At 50.3% G+C, this 17,112-nt stretch overlaps 1 protein-coding gene across 1 annotated transcript; it reads right to left on the reverse strand.

The window, feature by feature from the left end:
* Positions 1–14,879: 14,879 nt before the first annotated feature.
* Positions 14,880–15,901, reverse strand: H2BK1 (H2B.K variant histone 1). The gene is made up of 2 exons (XM_072851581.1): positions 15,782–15,901; positions 14,880–15,116 (listed from the first exon to the last, which is right to left on the reverse strand). The coding sequence occupies exons 1-2, from the start codon at positions 15,899–15,901 to the stop codon at positions 14,880–14,882; spliced, it is 357 nt and encodes a 118-aa protein (XP_072707682.1).
* Between the last annotated feature and the right edge of the window lie 1,211 nt (positions 15,902–17,112).

A 17,112-nucleotide genomic window follows, 5' to 3' on the forward strand; every position in this document is an offset into this window, starting at 1 on the left:
ACACTGGGGGGTAGCTAGGGAAAGGCCTGCTGCAGAAGTGGTGTCGGAAGTCATAAGGGACTGAGTACAGAGGCCTTCCCCACACGGACAAAAAACCCAACCCAAAACAAAACACACACCCTCACAAGCCCCCTACACTGCTCTTAGGAATCCAGCATCTTCACTAGGGCAGCAAGCCTGGCTGCCTAGACATGGCTGAGCAGAATAAAGGAGGGCATGTAGGCAAGCCTTGGGAAAAGCAGCTTGTCTGACATAAACCAAGTTTCCTGGCAATAAGGAAGACAGTCTCCCATGCAAACCTCAAGAGTTAACAAGTGTCTTCAGGCTTCTGAGGTGGGTATGCCCAGCTATGCCATCCACCCCTCCAGCCATAGTGGGTCACATTTGGAGGGGTGGAAGATGCTGAAGCCCCCTGCCCTGCCCCAGTTATCACAGCTCACTCTACAGGACATTAGCTAGGATGTTGTGGTAGTTTGACATAGGTTTGGGACCTGTTAAACTTTGTTTACCCTCAAATTACTCTCCTGTAACTAACCTGTTAATCGCTGTGTCCCTGCCAACATGAGACCCTTCCAGCTGGGCAGGCTGTGAGTGCCAGCAATGACAACAGGAACTCATTAGCTGCTGTGGGAATTTCAGCCAGTATTCTCTACCCAGTCCTATAACCGAGAGTGTCTGGGGTCACTGGAGTGACGCAGCAGAGACGTGCAACAGTGCCTGAGGGCTAATGGGGATGGCCGTGCACCCAGACCACATACCTCTACCTGGACCTGCTACACTGACCCACTGACTTTCTCCTGGACCATGCTGTCCCACTGGACAGTGAGGTTTCGTTAGAAGCCATCACATTGGCCCACCTTACTTATCTCCTGGACTACACCATCTACCCTGCAAAACAGGCAAGTTGTGTCACTTGTTAATATTAAATATATATGTGACTAGAAGGTTTTTTGGGTGTTTTTTCTCTTTGGTTTGGGGGCTGTGTTTTGGGGGGGGAGGAGTTGTTATTGTTGCTTTTTTCTTTGGGAGGGAGGGGGTTTTTTTTGTTTGTTTGTTTTAAATCTGAGCCCATTTATTCTTTACCCTGTCAACTTGGTTCCAAACTGTGATGGAGTTCTTTCTGGTATGGCTGCAGGTGCTGATCAGACAGAGAGCTAGGCTTTGCTTGTGTTCCTTTTGGTGGCTTGTTTCCAGTGCAGAGAAAAGGATTATGGGACCCAAAAGAGTCCATGAACCAGGTCTGCTGGCTGCCTTCAAGAGCTGTCAGACACATTCCCCGTTCCCACTGCACAGATACTCTATGCCCACGAGCACTTTGCGGCATCTCACCGGTGCAGCACTGGGGTCACAGGCACACTTGTTCTCCAGAAGGATGCAGTGGCCATATCTCCAGCCCCACTTTTGGAATCCACATTCAAGCTTAACGAAGTGAATGCCCAGGCACAGGTGGGAGAGGAGGGCACATCTAGAGCACACTGGCCAGAAGGATCTGCTGATCCTCAGAAGGGGCTCAGGGCCCACCTCACCCCTTCATTTGCTGCAGGACCTGCCAAGGAGCCACATTTACCCAGGGCTATCTTCATCTACCAGTCCTGCAGAGAGAGCAAGTATGCAGGGGGTAAGAAAGGCTGCAAAGGAGGGTCACAGCACAGAAGACAGAAACGGGCTTAGGGCAGGAGGAAGGGCTGGCCATTTGTCCAAAGCACAAAGGAAATGGGACAATCAGGCTGAAACCAACGGGAGAGGAACAGTCAAGCAGGAGAAGGCAGAGAGGCCAGGCTGAATTACCTGCAGACTCCACCAGGCTCCCCTCCCTGTAGATGGGACCCACCTTGCTCAGCAGCTGCAGAAGCTCACATATTTCCACATGCTTCTTGGCCAGCTGCAGGATATGACACTATCAGCACCAATGCACACAGCTTGCGCTATGTGGCCTCGGCTGTAGCCATCTGACACCTTGACCAGGGCACTGATGCCAACCTGCTGGTAAGAACATCCCACTTGTTTTTGGATCAGTCACTGCCAGGTCTCTGAACAAAGCAGAGAGCCCATGAGAGGATACCATGGCAGGAAGGGTGGAAAGAGCATGACAAAGAGCCAGTCTCCTCTAGTCAGATGAGGGGCTCAGTGCAACAGCCCCAACTTGGGGAACCTGGAGTACAGAGAAGGCTGGATTCTCTTAGAGATTAGGAAAAGGAGAAACTAAGGAGAACTGTTAGTTTCTCTCCAACCTGTCTTTCCACCTCCTGCTGCTCCTGCCACTGGAACCAATGGCATCATGCTTCCCCCAGCCATGGGCCTGGGCACAGAATCCAAACTTAGTCCTTCACAAACCTAGTACTATTCACACACCCTACAACCATCCAAGAAAGGCATCTAGGAGGAACACCCTGACTACTGGGCCTGAGGCCAGGTCCCTAGCCATCAGACCCAGAATGCTGGCAGAGAACAGGCAGTGCTTTCACATTCAGGCAGTTTCACAGACCTTGAGGCTGAGTGGGTGTGCATTTCTGCCTTTGCACCTGGAGATTTCCTCCCATTCCCATGGCTAACAACAACAAAACCCAAAAACATCCCACCACAAGAAAACAACCAAACCAAAACTAAACAAACAACAAAACAAAAAACCACAAAACACAACCGTCCACATACACACCGCCCCTCCTCCCAGCAGAGCCTTTCCTTTGTGTTTGACAGCCCTCTGGCACCTGCCCTGGCCCCACAGCAAAAGAGGTCCTTTACTTGCTTTGCCTGACAGGTCACAGAAGGGAAGTCAGGACCATCTGTCCACTCAACACTATCATCTTGCAGGAGTTGTCCAGCTACTGGCACAACGCTTTACCTTCAAATCCAGTTACTGACCCCACTGCACTTCAAATCCAGTCTACTGCACATTCCATAGTGGTCTGCATAGTCTGGGTAGGGAAAAAAAAGCAGGCTCCTCCTCACTGGTTTTGCATAATACCTTCACATCAGGGGCACAGGCCCTGTCTTGATGCACAGATCAGCAGCACCCAGTTCTCTGGCCCCAGTGATTTCAGGGCCTTTAGCAAGTCTTTCCTCTGATGCTTTGGATCTGTCTGAGGAAGAAGGTGGTCCTCAAAGGTCAGAGTGAAAGGGATCACATGCAATCCCACAACCCAAGGCTGACCAGAGGGAAGAAGATGCACATCCTTGGGGGGACGGGAAGTGTTACAATTTTTTTCAGTGATCTGTCCACTTCTAAACATTGTTGCTCTTATTGCAAGAGATTTTTATCTCTTACTAAATCATCTATTTGTTTTATGATTATGCCTGCCTTGTGTTGGGGGCCAAGATGAACAGAGTGAAATCAGAAAGGTTACAGCATATTTCTTGTATAACAGACCATGAGACACATGTTGCAATGTCTCATACTCAGAGATATCAGAGGAGTTCAGAGGACCACGTCCTGTCTATAGGTTTGCATGGGGTCAGAGGCTGACAGTCACTGGCTTTTGGGAAGGCACTCCCTAGAGTGTGCATAAGCAACCACCCCCAACCCACCCACCCCTGCTAGAGGCAGGGACCACCCACTGTTGGTGCATCTCCAGCCATCACACCTTCCCCACAAGAAGCAGTAATTAAGGACAAAGCAAGGAGAACAAGGCTGAGTGGATAACTCCATCTATCTCCCCATGAGAGAGATGTTAAAACAAAACTGAGGTACCCAGCCATGCAGCAGCTACTCAAATTGGTACAAAGAGACAAGGGGGAAATCTGTCCATGATGTGGGACAGAGCAAGGGTGTTGGAACTGGAATCTCTAGCCCAACAGTAACGCAAGTGTGTCCATTTATGCATGCTCATGTGCATGACAAAGCATGTCTGCCCCCAAAAGACAGATTTAGGGAGAGTACCTTGTTACTGGCAAAGTCATCTGTGTAAGCTACAAGCCTAAAGATGTAGCATATGGCCCTATTGGGTCAGACACTACACAGGAAACCATGATTTCATGCAGATATTAGCTGGTTGTATACACTAACTTGATGTATTAAATGCTGCCACCTTCAAAAGGTCCTGATGACACCTAGTGAGCTACTGGAGCCCATACTGTGCACTTTGTTTTCAAATCTTGGACTATTAGCTCTTAATTCTCTACCTTAAGCATTAATAAACCCTGGTTTTGTTTTACTGTTAAAACCTGCTGGGTATACAGAAGCTGCTGTGCTAGACTGAAGCCAAAAGCAAAGTACACACTTCTACAATACAGTAGATACAAGAACCTGTACCCTGAGCATAAGAAGGGGGACTAGCAGCTAGATCCTGCTAGTCTGCAAAAGGTTAATGCAATAACTGTGGTAGCCAGCTGCTGCTGTTTCAGGAAAGCCTTTACTCCAGCAAGCACAAAGAGTGCCTCCTGTAAGCAGAGGCAGCAGAGAGACCTCACAGAGCTTCAGACCAGACTCCGAGGAAAGAATAAGAAGAACATGTCTGATCCTCCAGACAACACTACTGAACTGAAGGCCTCATTCACAAGTAGGGCCATGAGACATGGGGACCAGGTTAGACCCTGTCCTTCAAACGTTTCTCAGGACTGCTCCTGCACAGCAGTGTATGGGTTGGGGCAGTAGCCACCCTCAGTAATACCCTCTCTGCTGCTCAGGAGCAGCTTGCTATGGCAAAAAGTAATTCAGAATAGCTTTCCAGGCTCACTTACTTCTGACACAGGCAAGCCAGCTTCTCATGGAAGAGGCCCTGACAAAGATACCACATGGCAGGGATTGTGAATTGCATTATTAGAAATTGATGGGTTTCTAACCCAGCTGGAAGGAAAGTTTGAATATACAAGCTGACAGCTCACCTCTTTCTCTCTAGGTCTCACCTCCTCCCCAGAAGGTTTCTTTAAAAAATAAGTTTTCTTCATTCCCAACTCAGGTTACTCACAGCTACAGCAACTTTGCTAGCTGCAGTGTCAGAAGCAGGTGAGAGAGGCCTTAACCAGAGCTAGAGTACAGGGGTCTGAGTGGGGAACACCAGCAGAGACTTAGCCCAAAACAGTCAGTTCCAGGTGAGCCAGCCCCAAGTCTACCCACAGCCTTGCTCAATTACTAGTTCACTAGCTATGCATTCCTACCCACGGTGTCTGAAATACTGGGCTCTTTTCCTGACCTTACTGCCTTCTTTGCCTTGTGTGGTTTCTCATCTTCTTGGTCCACTGCCACATTCAGTATCTGTGGCTCCTCTCTCAACAGCTCATCATCAACCTGGAGAAAAGACGACCTCAAAATAGCACCTAGCAGACCCCTGGTTCACCTCTAACACCCCAGTGTTCTTGGGCTCTATCCAGGAACACTGTCCCTAGAGGCGACAGCACACATTAGCCATTCCCAGCCTAACTCCCTCCTGTACATGGACACAGGTTGCAGAGAGCAGTGGCAAATTGAGCTTTCTCCAGGAAGAAACAGCCATTAACACCTTCCTAAGCCTGAGAGCTCTGCTCTCAAACCCCATGAATTGCAAAAGCCTTTCCATTATCCCTTCAGCATCTCCAAGCAAAACACCCACAGTTGCCAAGTAGGAAGGTCCATAGGACACATTCAAGACAATGAGGGTCCACACCCCTCACCTGCAGGCAGATTGCTTTTTCCACCTCTTTTCTCTTCTGTGTCTTGATCGGCTTCAGCTCATAGTGCTAGATGCAGTCTGTAAAGATGAGGCACAGACTGTAAAGATGGGGCAGCTGAACTTCACCAGACTCACTCTTTGAGCTGCATTTTGCCCTACCTCCCAAAGTCACTGGGGCTCTTACCTTAGGCCTCCCTATCCCCACACCACATCTGTCAGGAGAACATCTCATCACATCTCTCATCCCCTCATTCGTTGTCATGTCATACCCTCCCCGCTTGTGTTTCAGCCCACTGCCACCATCAGGGAAGAACTGCTGTCTTCCTCCCAGCAGAGCTCACCCTGTTCCCTACAGCACCTCTGAGCCATCCCCGGGGAGTGCAGCTGCACAGGCAGCTGACAGACATGCAACGCAGCCTGGCTTGGATGAGCTGAACCACAGTGCACATTAAAAATAGAGCTTGGCAGACACAGCAGCCAGGTTCTCCCCACCTCCAATACACTAGACAACACTCCGGGGCTCAGCAAAGAAAGCCAAGCATCCCACACATGTGCAAATCCAAATGCCTGCATTTGGCATTGTCCACCATCCACACCAAGACGTGCTAATAAGCAAGCAACTGGAAACCCAAGATGGGCTCATGCCTCTTTCACCACAGCTGTAGCCAGAAAAAGCGGCAAGTGAAGAGCAGATACCCAAAGCCCTACGCGTAGAAGATGAAATGTAGTGACCTGAAGAATAAACCCACCAGACAGTCCTATTCTTTGAAAGCAAGGTTCAGCTGGAGCCTTACAACTCACAGGCACATGCAGAGGAAGGGAACAATCAGGGCAATACACCACATAAAACTATCTACAAACATATGCATATAAACCCTGCAAAGTTCCAGCCATTAAGTATCAGCTTCTGGTTTCTTGATCTGTGTTGCACTTACAGCAGCTCCAGTCCCCTTCCAACCAACATGTGGCCCCCTTACTTGGGCAGTACATTGTGAATGCTCCATTGATTACTAGCAGGAACATGGATGAAGGCAGCACATCCAGGCTCAGCGCAAAGCACTTCCTTGCCCCAGATTACATCAGTTAGCACCCCTTCAGCATGAGGCTGTGGGACCCAGCCCCTCCATCCTGACACCATCCCACCACATATGTTTCCCAAACACACTGGAAATTCACTCGTCAGCGCTGGGATGGGGGAAAATTCCACCTCCTGAGAACGTTTGCTGCCTCAACCACAGATGGGCCCTATGTTTTATACCTTGCCCTTCCTCCTCTGATTTGACAACCTCTGCCCCTACTCCAGCTTTGCTTCTGCCCAGCAGTCTTTTCTGAGAAAAGAATGCTAGAGCCATCCATTTCCTATTCAGGAAAGCAGCCAGCAAGGTCACTGCGCAAGGGACATAGATGTCAGAACCCAGCATGCCCTTAAGCATACCTGGGGGCTTGATCCTCACCCCAGTAATGTTTGGTCACAAGGTGGCACCAAGCAAAACCACAGCTGGGACCCTGGCTAGAAGGGGCAGAACATAATCAGGAGGGATAGGACAAGGGGAAAAGACTGAATACTGCTCATGCCACCAAGGCCAACAGGACAAGTATAAAGCGGTAGCAGAAGCCTTGTACTACGACATACGATTTCTGTTTTGGACAGGTTGGGAGGACAGTGGAGGGTACCTATGCAGCAGTCAAAGGAATGGGGATAGAGGGATAGCAGCAAGGCCACCCTCCCTTTCAGCCACTAACCAGCACTCAGGGAACTGCTGTGGAAGCTGTTGCTCCGTCTGCTCCCTCATGCCTAGCCCCTCCAGCTCACACAGCTTCCCATGGACATTCAAGAGCATATGCTGGTACTCAGCTTCATAGTCAGCCTGGCACAGGTGCTGCAGTTCTCCCAGCTGTGCCCAGAGTACAGAAGCTGAAAGCCTTAGGGCTGCAGGGTCTGGAGCCTACAATAACACAAGTGCAAGGGCTTGTCAGAAAGTAAGCACAGTTCTGCATTGAGCATGGAGCACAGGTGAAGGACAGGACACCCGAGACAATCCCATCATCAAGCATGCCCCACACATCCCCATTCCAAAGGCCAGCACCCAACTGCTGTGGCCATGCCCCTTGCTCCTCTTGCTGCAGATGACACCAGGCCTGCCTTATCAAGTAAATTTCTCTCTAGTGCCAAGCAGAAGCAGCCATGGTGGGGAAGACACATTAGGAGCATCAGAAAGAGGTTGTGTGGGGAGTGAGCAGCGTGCGTGTAAACGAGCCTGTAACGAGTTTGTAATATGCATGTGTGGTGCGGCCTGCGCAGCGTCATCACAATGGCACAGGCACTTTCCCGCCTCATTGCCTCCCAAATGGATTTTAAATATCATTCCGAGGACACAATTATTTAAAACGCTGAACTAAACACTCGCTAATGGGAAAACGGCGTGTGGCCTGCAGCAGCTATTCCTCATGGGGCCACTCTGCCCATGTCATCCTCTTCTCCAGCCCCACACCCTGCATGGGGCCACACAGAAGCATCCTCCTCCCACTTGGAGACCATGCAGGTTACCACTAGGCAACTGTCCTGAGCCCAGCCCAATACACATCGCTTATGTGAGAACACACTTGTTGTCCCCACCCATTTCTGTCATCAGGCCTCACATAAGCACTCAACCCTGTCCCAAGCTTCTCAGCACCAGGGCCACCTCGAGTCAGTCACTGGGGCTCTAACAGTCCCTGTCTGCAGTTCCATACACAGGTATCAGGAAGCACCTTACCAGACAGCAGGTCTTTCAGTCTCCCCCCATGTTTGGCAGCAGGTAATACAGTGCTATACAAGGAGAGGACATTAGAACAAGGATGCCTTCTGACCCCCATTGTTATATGGCCCTGGAAATTACAGATATGAAATAAGACTTACTTTTTCACTCTTGTGAAAAGTATTCACAAGTTAATTGTGAATACCTCCCCCACCCCCACTGCACAATCCCAAGCTGAGGAGATGAAGGAAGGCAGCATTATTCTTGGCTACATCCAGGACTCCAGGGTGAACAGAGTATGAAAAGAGACCAAACAAGGAAACAAACTATTTGCAACAATCCTTGATGGGGACAACATAGATGGTGAACAGCTCCAAGGACACCACGGATCCTCAGTCCCATTACAGTGCTGGCAGCATCAGGGATAACAGAGCCTCAGACAGCAATGTGTGTGCTCATGGGGGTGTGTTTGTCTGCCCTTTGATCATCACTCATCTCCCATTCTCCAGGCAGGGATTCTGGGCTGCCATGAGTTACAGACTCGGCGTTGCCATTACTCACAGACAGCCTACCTCAGATCAAACCAGAAAAGGGAAGGGACATAGACCAGCACTGTCCCCACACACCAGCAGCTGAGCACAGAGAGGATGAGAGTCCTGTGCTGGAACCCTGGCTGCACTTCAGAGGTTCATATTTTAACAGCTTTGGCATCACCAGAGTTATCCATCACCAGCTCATTTTCCTCTGAGTGCTGAACCATTCCTGCCTATGCTATTTGGAACAGTGTCTAATGATGCACCAGACCAGCCACCTGGCAGCACTGCTGTCAAGGGACACAACAACATGGGAAGAGAAACACACACAGGTCTGCACACTGGTGCCATCCTCCATTGCCCAAAAAGCTCCCTCCCCTCAAACCTGCACCACTCATCATAGACCAGAGAGATGCTCTGCCTCACAGTCCCTCACCCTAGGAGAGAAAAGAACACATACTCTTAACTCATTGTTCTCTTACAAAAAGGAAAAAGAGAGAACACAGGCATTACTGATATTTTTATGAACACTTTGATTCAGTTTGTCACACTATAGTGTTCTTTTTGAGGGGTTTGAAGAGTGGGCCAAGGCAAAAAAAAAAAAAAAAAAGAGGTTGCTTCTAGCCGATGGGCACGTATAGCTTGGTAAGAACAAATCAGATGGACGTAGACATGGGGCCAGGGATGTGCAAACTGACAGTGCTGCAGTGTTGCAGCACTAAGAACTCACTGGGAGACTTGCAAGGACACAGGCAGACCTGGAAAAAAGAAAGAACCAGACTCACACAGACCAAGGCAGTCCCAAGACACTTTGGAAGACTGCCTGCATGGGCTCTGAGTTAAAGTTTGCTTTTTACTGTAACCTGAGTGCTTCTGGGTCATTCTCTCAGTGACCAATTTCTTGTGAATTGTCCACAGTCTACCCCCCTCCTGCCAAAGCAACTTCATTCGGATCTCATGTGATCCACTAGAACATCATGGCACAAACGGGGCATGGAGCCACAAGTCCAGTCTGGAAGACGGTGAGCTGTGGAGCAGTCCTCACAAAAGTTAATTCCGTGCTAAGCATGCAGAGTGATCCCTCAGGAAAGGAAGACTGTTTGACAGTCTTGTGCAGGTATCAGGGCAGCTCCATGGGGATGTACTGTGAGGAAACAAGCAGCACGACTCCTGCACAGTGAAAGATGAACCCACCCCTATATGGGAAATGCAAAAAAGGCAATCTGGGCAGGTTCAGTGCAGAACTCACCATTCCAAGAGCAACCATATCCTTCTGCCTCTCAAGGTTGGTGCATCTGTGCTGTGAGGAAACACAGGGATGTAGTAAGAGGGTATGAGGCTAATCACCAACTCCATCCTTCCAGCCTTTAGGGGAAAAAAAAGGGGGGGGGAAGACATGAAGCAGGATGCACAAAGTGCAGTATTGGAGAATCAAGCACCTGCACCACTAAAGCCTTACTCTTCTTGGGCTCACCCAGTCCTAGAGGCTCTATCAGACACTTCCAGGAGACAGCTGCTCATCTCCCCATAAATCAGCACCTTACCCACACAGACGGCCAGTTATCTGCTAAGAGAGCCAGGGTACCACAGAGGGAAGTTGCATGGTCCACAGGCAGCCTGCTCGGAGCTGGGCAGCACCGGGCTCCTGCCCATGCAGCAGAAATATATTTGACATCAGGCAGTCAGAGAGAACCACCTCCAGGGCAGAAGCAGAACTGCAATTCCAAGCTATTCATGAACACTCTCCATCCCACAAAAAGCACGACTGCACATCCTATGGCTAGGGAAATGGGAGGGCTGCTGGAAAGGGGGAGTAAACAGACACTGTGGCCTAGGGAGCAATAGAACAGACTGGGCAAGGAGATGGGCTGCTCACCTTCTAGATGCAAACGATAGCCTGCCCACAATCCCGCTTTTTGGCTGGACTCTCCCAGGCCTGCCTCTGATGCTCCACATCCGGCCGAGTCTCCCTCATGAACCTGGCTTGCAGGCAGCCCTGACACAACAGCTCTGCCACCTGCACCAGCTGGACAGCCTCTCCCCACAGCACAACCGGCCGCAAAGGCTAGAGGAAATAAAAGTAGTATAGCTCTGTTGGGCAAGATGCTGCTCCAACACCTGTGCTCGAGATCAGTTCCAGCTTGCAGGCAGGGCACTATGAAGAAAAGAGCACTCTTCAATGCTGTCCTACAGTCAGAAGGAAACAGAGCACCCAGTACAACCTCTTCCCTCCCTCCCCCAGCCAGCCCCACACCATAGCAGCAGGGCTGGGACTGAAGGTGATATGCCCAGTCCCAGTTCTGCTGCCTCCTTTACTCTCTCTAGGAGCATCACGTACATCTTGTCTGGCCCACACAACTGAGCCAGACTTACCCTGATCAGACAGAGACAAGCACCTGTCACAGCTCCATAGCTCATGAGACTCAGCATCACCCCACAAGCCTTGTGAAGTCCAGGATTGCCCCTGTCACCTGGGACCTACCACAGCTCTGGTTCCTCCTGACACTCCTGCCCCGATTTCTGCTGCCACTGGAAAACCTTATAACCAGGCATCCAGTCCCAACGTGAAGCTGACAAAGGATCTCCACCACATCTCCACCCAGAACACAGCCCACGTCCTTCCTTTGCTCCACCACAAACCCTGAGGTGGCATCTCCATGCAGGAACCCGGGGACAACCCTGCACACCCTGTGAAGGTGCTGCACTCATGGAGCAGTCAGGCTGTCCCACCACGGTCACGCCCCCCACCATCACTCTGAACACTGCACTCACTCAGCCCTGTGGGCTGCACAGGCTCCGTGTGGACCACTCTCAGACAGAATCTGCTAACACTCCCTTCAGGGCCCTGGCTCACTCGTGTAGGAAGCACCTGGGGATATGAACGTCCCAGTCAGCCTAAGGAAAAACAGACACAGCCAGTCAATAACATGTTGGTCCAAGGCAGAACACAGGATGCTCAGTCCTAGCCAAGTTTATAGTCCTGCAGGACAAAGCTGTCTCTTCAAAGCCACTGGAAGCAAGAAGAGATGAGGTCCACAAGTCCTAGAAAGAAAATACCCTTTGTTTCTCCTGTCAGTCCAACTCCTTTTGCACTGTTTCTTCCTCCCCTAGCTGAAAGGGAGAAATTTTTCACCAGGAGGAAAAAAACCCCAAACAAACAAAAAAAATCCCCACAACCAGAAGACCAAAACACCTTTGAAAAGTTTTATAAACATGAGAAAAACCCTCTACCCAACTGCGCTCCACTGACACAGAGGGATTTTTAGCAATTGGGAACCTGAAAACTGAAATAAGGAGTTTGGAGAACTCTGGAAGAACCCACCCTACTTCCCAGAATGACCCTAGCTTTCCACAAGTATGCCCTGTAGTCTCTGCTCCTAATTGTGTTTGGTTGTTTTTAAACAACAGCTGTTCATCCAGTCCTACCAAACAATCCAGATGGCCACAGTTCAAACTGCCTCATAATTTATGATGCAAAGATTAAAGACATGATCTGTGTTTTTATACATTTATTTGCAGGCAGCAAACAGGAGGTTTTGCTTTTTTAGTTGCATAAGACTGAATACCAACTCCTGCAGGACTCAAGAAGGAAAGTCTCCATTTATGATCTCTGTTAACAACTTGACAGCTCAGAGAAATCAACCTGCTATTGGCTGCTCTATAGCTCACATATAGAGCTAATTAAAGCCAAAGTGAATCTTTCTAAAAATTGTGACAAGTCTATGATGTTATCAATCAAGCCTGTGATTTGGTAAAATAAGATAGACTCTACTTAAACCACTTCAATTACTTATCTTCCCCTTAACTTATTATCAAGCAAGTCTTAGAGCAGGTTTCCTTTATTTTGCCTGGAATTACTTCTAGGCTAACTGACCCACACTTAACCATGCTATCCTCCTTTCCTAGAGTGAAACACATTTCCTCCCTCATCCTTTACTTATGATTTCCTGCTACTCCAGTATTATTATTTTTTTTAATACATACCAGCAGAGAACTCCAGCCCATTTTTTCAAAACCCAGGTAAGAGTTATGGACATACTGACTTTGAAGCAGTTGTCCCATCTAGCTGCTTTTTAACAGCTTTTTTACCTACAAACGAACAAGTAGCGTTTTCTGTTTTAATAACTTTTTTTAATCAAATAGAAAAAAGTTTTAGAAACAGATGATATTTCTGTACTTACTGTGTACTTTGTCATTCCAAGATTTTTTTGTTGTTGTTGTTGTTTATAGGTAGAATCTTGTATTAATTTCTCTACCACCTACAGATACTTTTAACTTCCTTTATGCCTACAGTCAGCAAGTATTTTCCACTTACACTACATTTTTGTTACACCACCCTCCAACACCCCAGTTGCAGCTTTCTGGGAACCGGGTTTGATTTTCAGTCCAACTTTGAGCCCCCTTCATTAACAGGTCCCAATTGTATAAATATCTGAAAAGGTTTTAGAAAACTTCACATTTTATCTTGCCCCCCACCTTCTTGAAACTAATTTGACAGAAAACTTTACTTACAGTTTTCCTCCTTTGAAGTGTGACATCATTAACACAAAAGTTTTCCATCTGGTCATCATACTTATGATGAGGACAAGACCTTAATAGCAACCAACTTCAAAGTCCAGGGGCTAGTTCATCCTTATTCATTGTAAAGGGGCAAGACTACAGATAACTCATTTGAGCTGCAAAACGTGGTACTGGAAAACTGCAGAATATTTAGGTACTGCAGCAACTTCACCAGTTTGTATCAGGCTTCCAACTTGTGCTCCCCACACTGAGGTTCCCCTGTAATTTCCTTAAAGAGGAGCACGTGAAAGGTAATTCAACCAGCACTCTGTGAGAAACTATGACAGATTTGTGCTCAATCCTCTTTCTGGATCGCTAGTTAAAAATCGATCCAACACACCCTTAGGTGGGCTAGGTCCCAGGCTGAAGGTTCTTGCAGTGGCCGGCAGCATGCCAAGAGCACGCTTCACCTGTTTGAACACTTGCATCCTTCCTCCTCAAGTTCGGACTAGCAATTCGCACACTTCCCGCTTAGGAAACACCCAACCGGTTCCTGAAGAACTAGCACGCTGTTTCCTCTCACCGTTGAGAGCTCCCATCTCCTCTCGCTCCTTACCCAGGCTGGACCACTGGAGACGTACCCACCCGCGAGGAGAGCTGTACTTCCCATTCTTCTCCCTGTGCCTGCAGCAGCAGCTGCAGCCAGGGCACCTGCTCCGACCGCAGCCACGCTGGCCAAGGCAGTGGCCACTCCGTACCGAGTCAGCAGCGGGAGAGGGCGACGGGCAGGAGCGGAGCAGAAGCCTCTCCGCACCTCCTGCCCCGGCTGAAAGCTCTGGCCCAGCTCCGCGGGCCCTACCAGCACCCGCTCCCCACGGGGCACCGCCGCCGCAGGCCCTGAGCGGCCCCCCGCCCCGCCGCGGCGGTTCAGCGCGGGGAGCGGCGCTCGCTCCCGCGGAGGCCCGGCGCGACGTCGCCCCGGAAGCCGAGCGCCCGCCCGCGACGGAGGCGACCCGTCACGTCGTCCCGGCTCGTGCTGGAGGCGGCCGCCCCGGGCGGAGAGGTCCCAGCGCGCCGGGCCCCGCCGACAGGCCGGCGCTCGGCTGAGGACCGCTCCCCGGCGCCCGCCGGGACGAAGCGTAGCCCCGCAGGGCCGCCACCGGCTCCAGCAGCTGTAGGGCCGGCGTGGCGCTCACAAACAGTGCGCGCAGCCGCCGGCTCAGCGCTCCGCGCCAGCAGCCCCGGCTGCGAGGAGCGGCCGCGCAGCGCCCAGGGCCGCCGCCAGGCACCGGCCCGCGTCCCGCCCGCAGCGGGAGATGGCCCGTCTGCCCCGCGCCGCCGAGATCTGAGGCGCCGCCGGCTGGACGCGGCTTCCGCACACGCCAGGGCGTGCCCGTCGCCAGGGCAACCGCGCCGTCCCCATGGCGATGGCGAACGCGCGCGCCCCCCGCCCTCCCCCACGTCGGCGCCATGACAGACGGGGCGCGGTCAGTGCAGCAGGATTTTATTGGGGCCCGGGCCGGTCACTTGCTGCTGGTGTACTTGGTGACGGCCTTGGTACCCTCAGAGACGGCATGCTTGGCCAGCTCGCCGGGCAGCAGGAGCCTCACAGCCGTCTGCACCTCACGGCTGGTGATGGTGGAGCGGTGGTTGTACTGGGCCAGGCGTGAGGCCTCTGAGGCCAGCCGCTCGAAGATATCGTTGACGAAGGAGTTCATGATGCTCATGGCCTTAGAGGAGATGCCAGTGTCTGGGTGCACCTGCCAGATGGTAATCAAGCACTGTCTCAAACACCCATCACCCTGGAGGGAGTGGGGCCCCCCTTCCCACCCTAGACAGTACCCCCTAACCCCAAAAGGGCCCACAGTTGCCACCTTGAGGTTCTCAATTTGTGTGCCACTTGCATTAGACTGAAGAGAGGCCCCCATGATACTACAGCAGCTTTGGGATTGTGCTGGCAGGAGCCTCTGCACAATCCCCTATATGGAAAACAAGCCTGTAAGGGGTGGAAATGCCCACATGCTCCAAGTCCTACCTACCAGCTCATGCAGATGGCTGAGGCCTACACAACTCATGGCCACCTCCCAAAATTCTTTTTCTCATCTCCTCTACAGATATTACCAGAAAGATAATACTTACTCATATGGCCAACAGCAGCTGTCCTTGCCCTATTGACTCACACTAGAGCTTATTCTCTCTAGGAAACCCTTTCTGACCTAGATCCATCTCTTGCCTCCTACCCCAAGAATCCACACAGACACACACACTTTTGAGACTCAGCTGGGGCTCTCCTGTACCCACTCACTCTTTTCATCTCACTAAAAAGCAGATTTTCCTTCCTTCCTCTTTACAATGTTAACATGCAGTGGGCAGAAGTAACTTCATATATGAAGCAGTTTCTGGCAGAAAAGAAACATTTACTCACCTGTTTCAGTACTTTGTAGATATAGACTGAATAGGTTTCCTTTCTCCTAGGCTTCTTCTTAGACTTCCTGTCCCCAGAGGTAGGAGCACGACCACGCTTCTTTCCAGCTTCTGCACTCATCTCAGTCTCCAACAGAGCAAGCTCTAGCAGAGCAACCAGTAAGGTGCCATGGGGCTGGTTATATAGCAAAGGCAGCAGTACCTCACCTACCTCAGGTGCAGCCCCCAAGGAGCAGGACGAATACACATCTGTGACTGATGATTCCACTTTGCACTAGGTGAAGGGCAACTGGCCTGAGAGGATCTTGGAAGTAACCAATTCAATTAAACTTTCAGACCTGAGAAAAAGTTTGAGGGTAACATGGGCAAAGAGGTGGGCAAGAGCAGTAGCGTCTCATTCACATGGGGCAGATGTGCCAGAGAAGAGCTATTCCCAAGTCCATCCAGGGTTTTGGTGAAAGGAGAGTTCCTGCTTTGATGGAAGGGTGTAAATCAGAGTACTCAAGGTATTGCTTCCAGAATCAAATGGGTGGAACCACCTCTGTGCTACGGAACAGATAATGCAGTCAGTGGAGACTCAGTAGCTGGAGGGGAAACATTGGTCTAGTGACTGAATGATAGCATTATAAACATCCCAACAGCCAGTATTCCTTCCACTGTCTCAGCTAGCCTGCTCTTGGGAGTCCTGCCTGCTATACACAACAGGGCCTCAAAGGACAGAAGGGAGGCAGTGGGAGGATTCCTGCATTATGATGCAGGAATTAAGCTAAGCCAGGAAAAAAAAGTGCAGCAACACAGTAGAGAAGTGAACAAAACAGAAAAAGTTTTCTGTCCTTTAGACAGAAAAGAAAGCCTTTCTCTCAGCAGGCACCACAACAGATATTTCATAAAAGGGTAATACTAGTGTGTTACCTTTCGGGGAGGGGATGCTGGCATCTCTGTGCTGCCATGCACACTGTCTCCTGCTCAGGGGCACATGTTATACTGGCATATCCTTAGCAAATCACATCTTCCAAGGACTGAGTTTGGGAGACTTACTCATCAGTCACTGCCAGTACATGTACAGCCAATACTGCTTCACTGAATTTAGTTTTATTCTAGGCCTGTCCTCATGGGGAGGCACCTGAGCACCTATCCCTAGTGCAAATAAACATCACAGTGACAAATGGGGTCTAAGTATCACAGAAGGGCTTCTTGCACCCAGGAACTGAAACATTAGTGATCAGGTGGAACAGGCTGGAATGGTCATGTCAGCACATTTGTGAAGGAGAATGGCTTTGGGCACTGAAGATATGGGGTAGAAAGGATGTGCAGGAGTGGCATATTCTGTGA

The sequence above is a fragment of the Ciconia boyciana genome, chromosome 2 (genome assembly GCF_034638445.1).
Source record: "Ciconia boyciana chromosome 2, ASM3463844v1, whole genome shotgun sequence".
Classification (NCBI taxonomy): Eukaryota; Metazoa; Chordata; class Aves; order Ciconiiformes; family Ciconiidae; genus Ciconia; species Ciconia boyciana.

What these genes read in the sequence shown, in the direction of transcription:
- H2BK1 (XM_072851581.1), bottom strand. Translation starts at nt 15,901, where the DNA reads ATGAGTGCAGAAGCTGGAAAGAAGCGTGGTCGTGCTCCTACCTCTGGG. An exon ending in TCTACAAAGTACTGAAACAG is followed by an intron (nt 15,117 to 15,781) that starts GTGAGTAAATGT and finishes ACCATCTGGCAG; the next exon opens with GTGCACCCAGACACTGGCAT.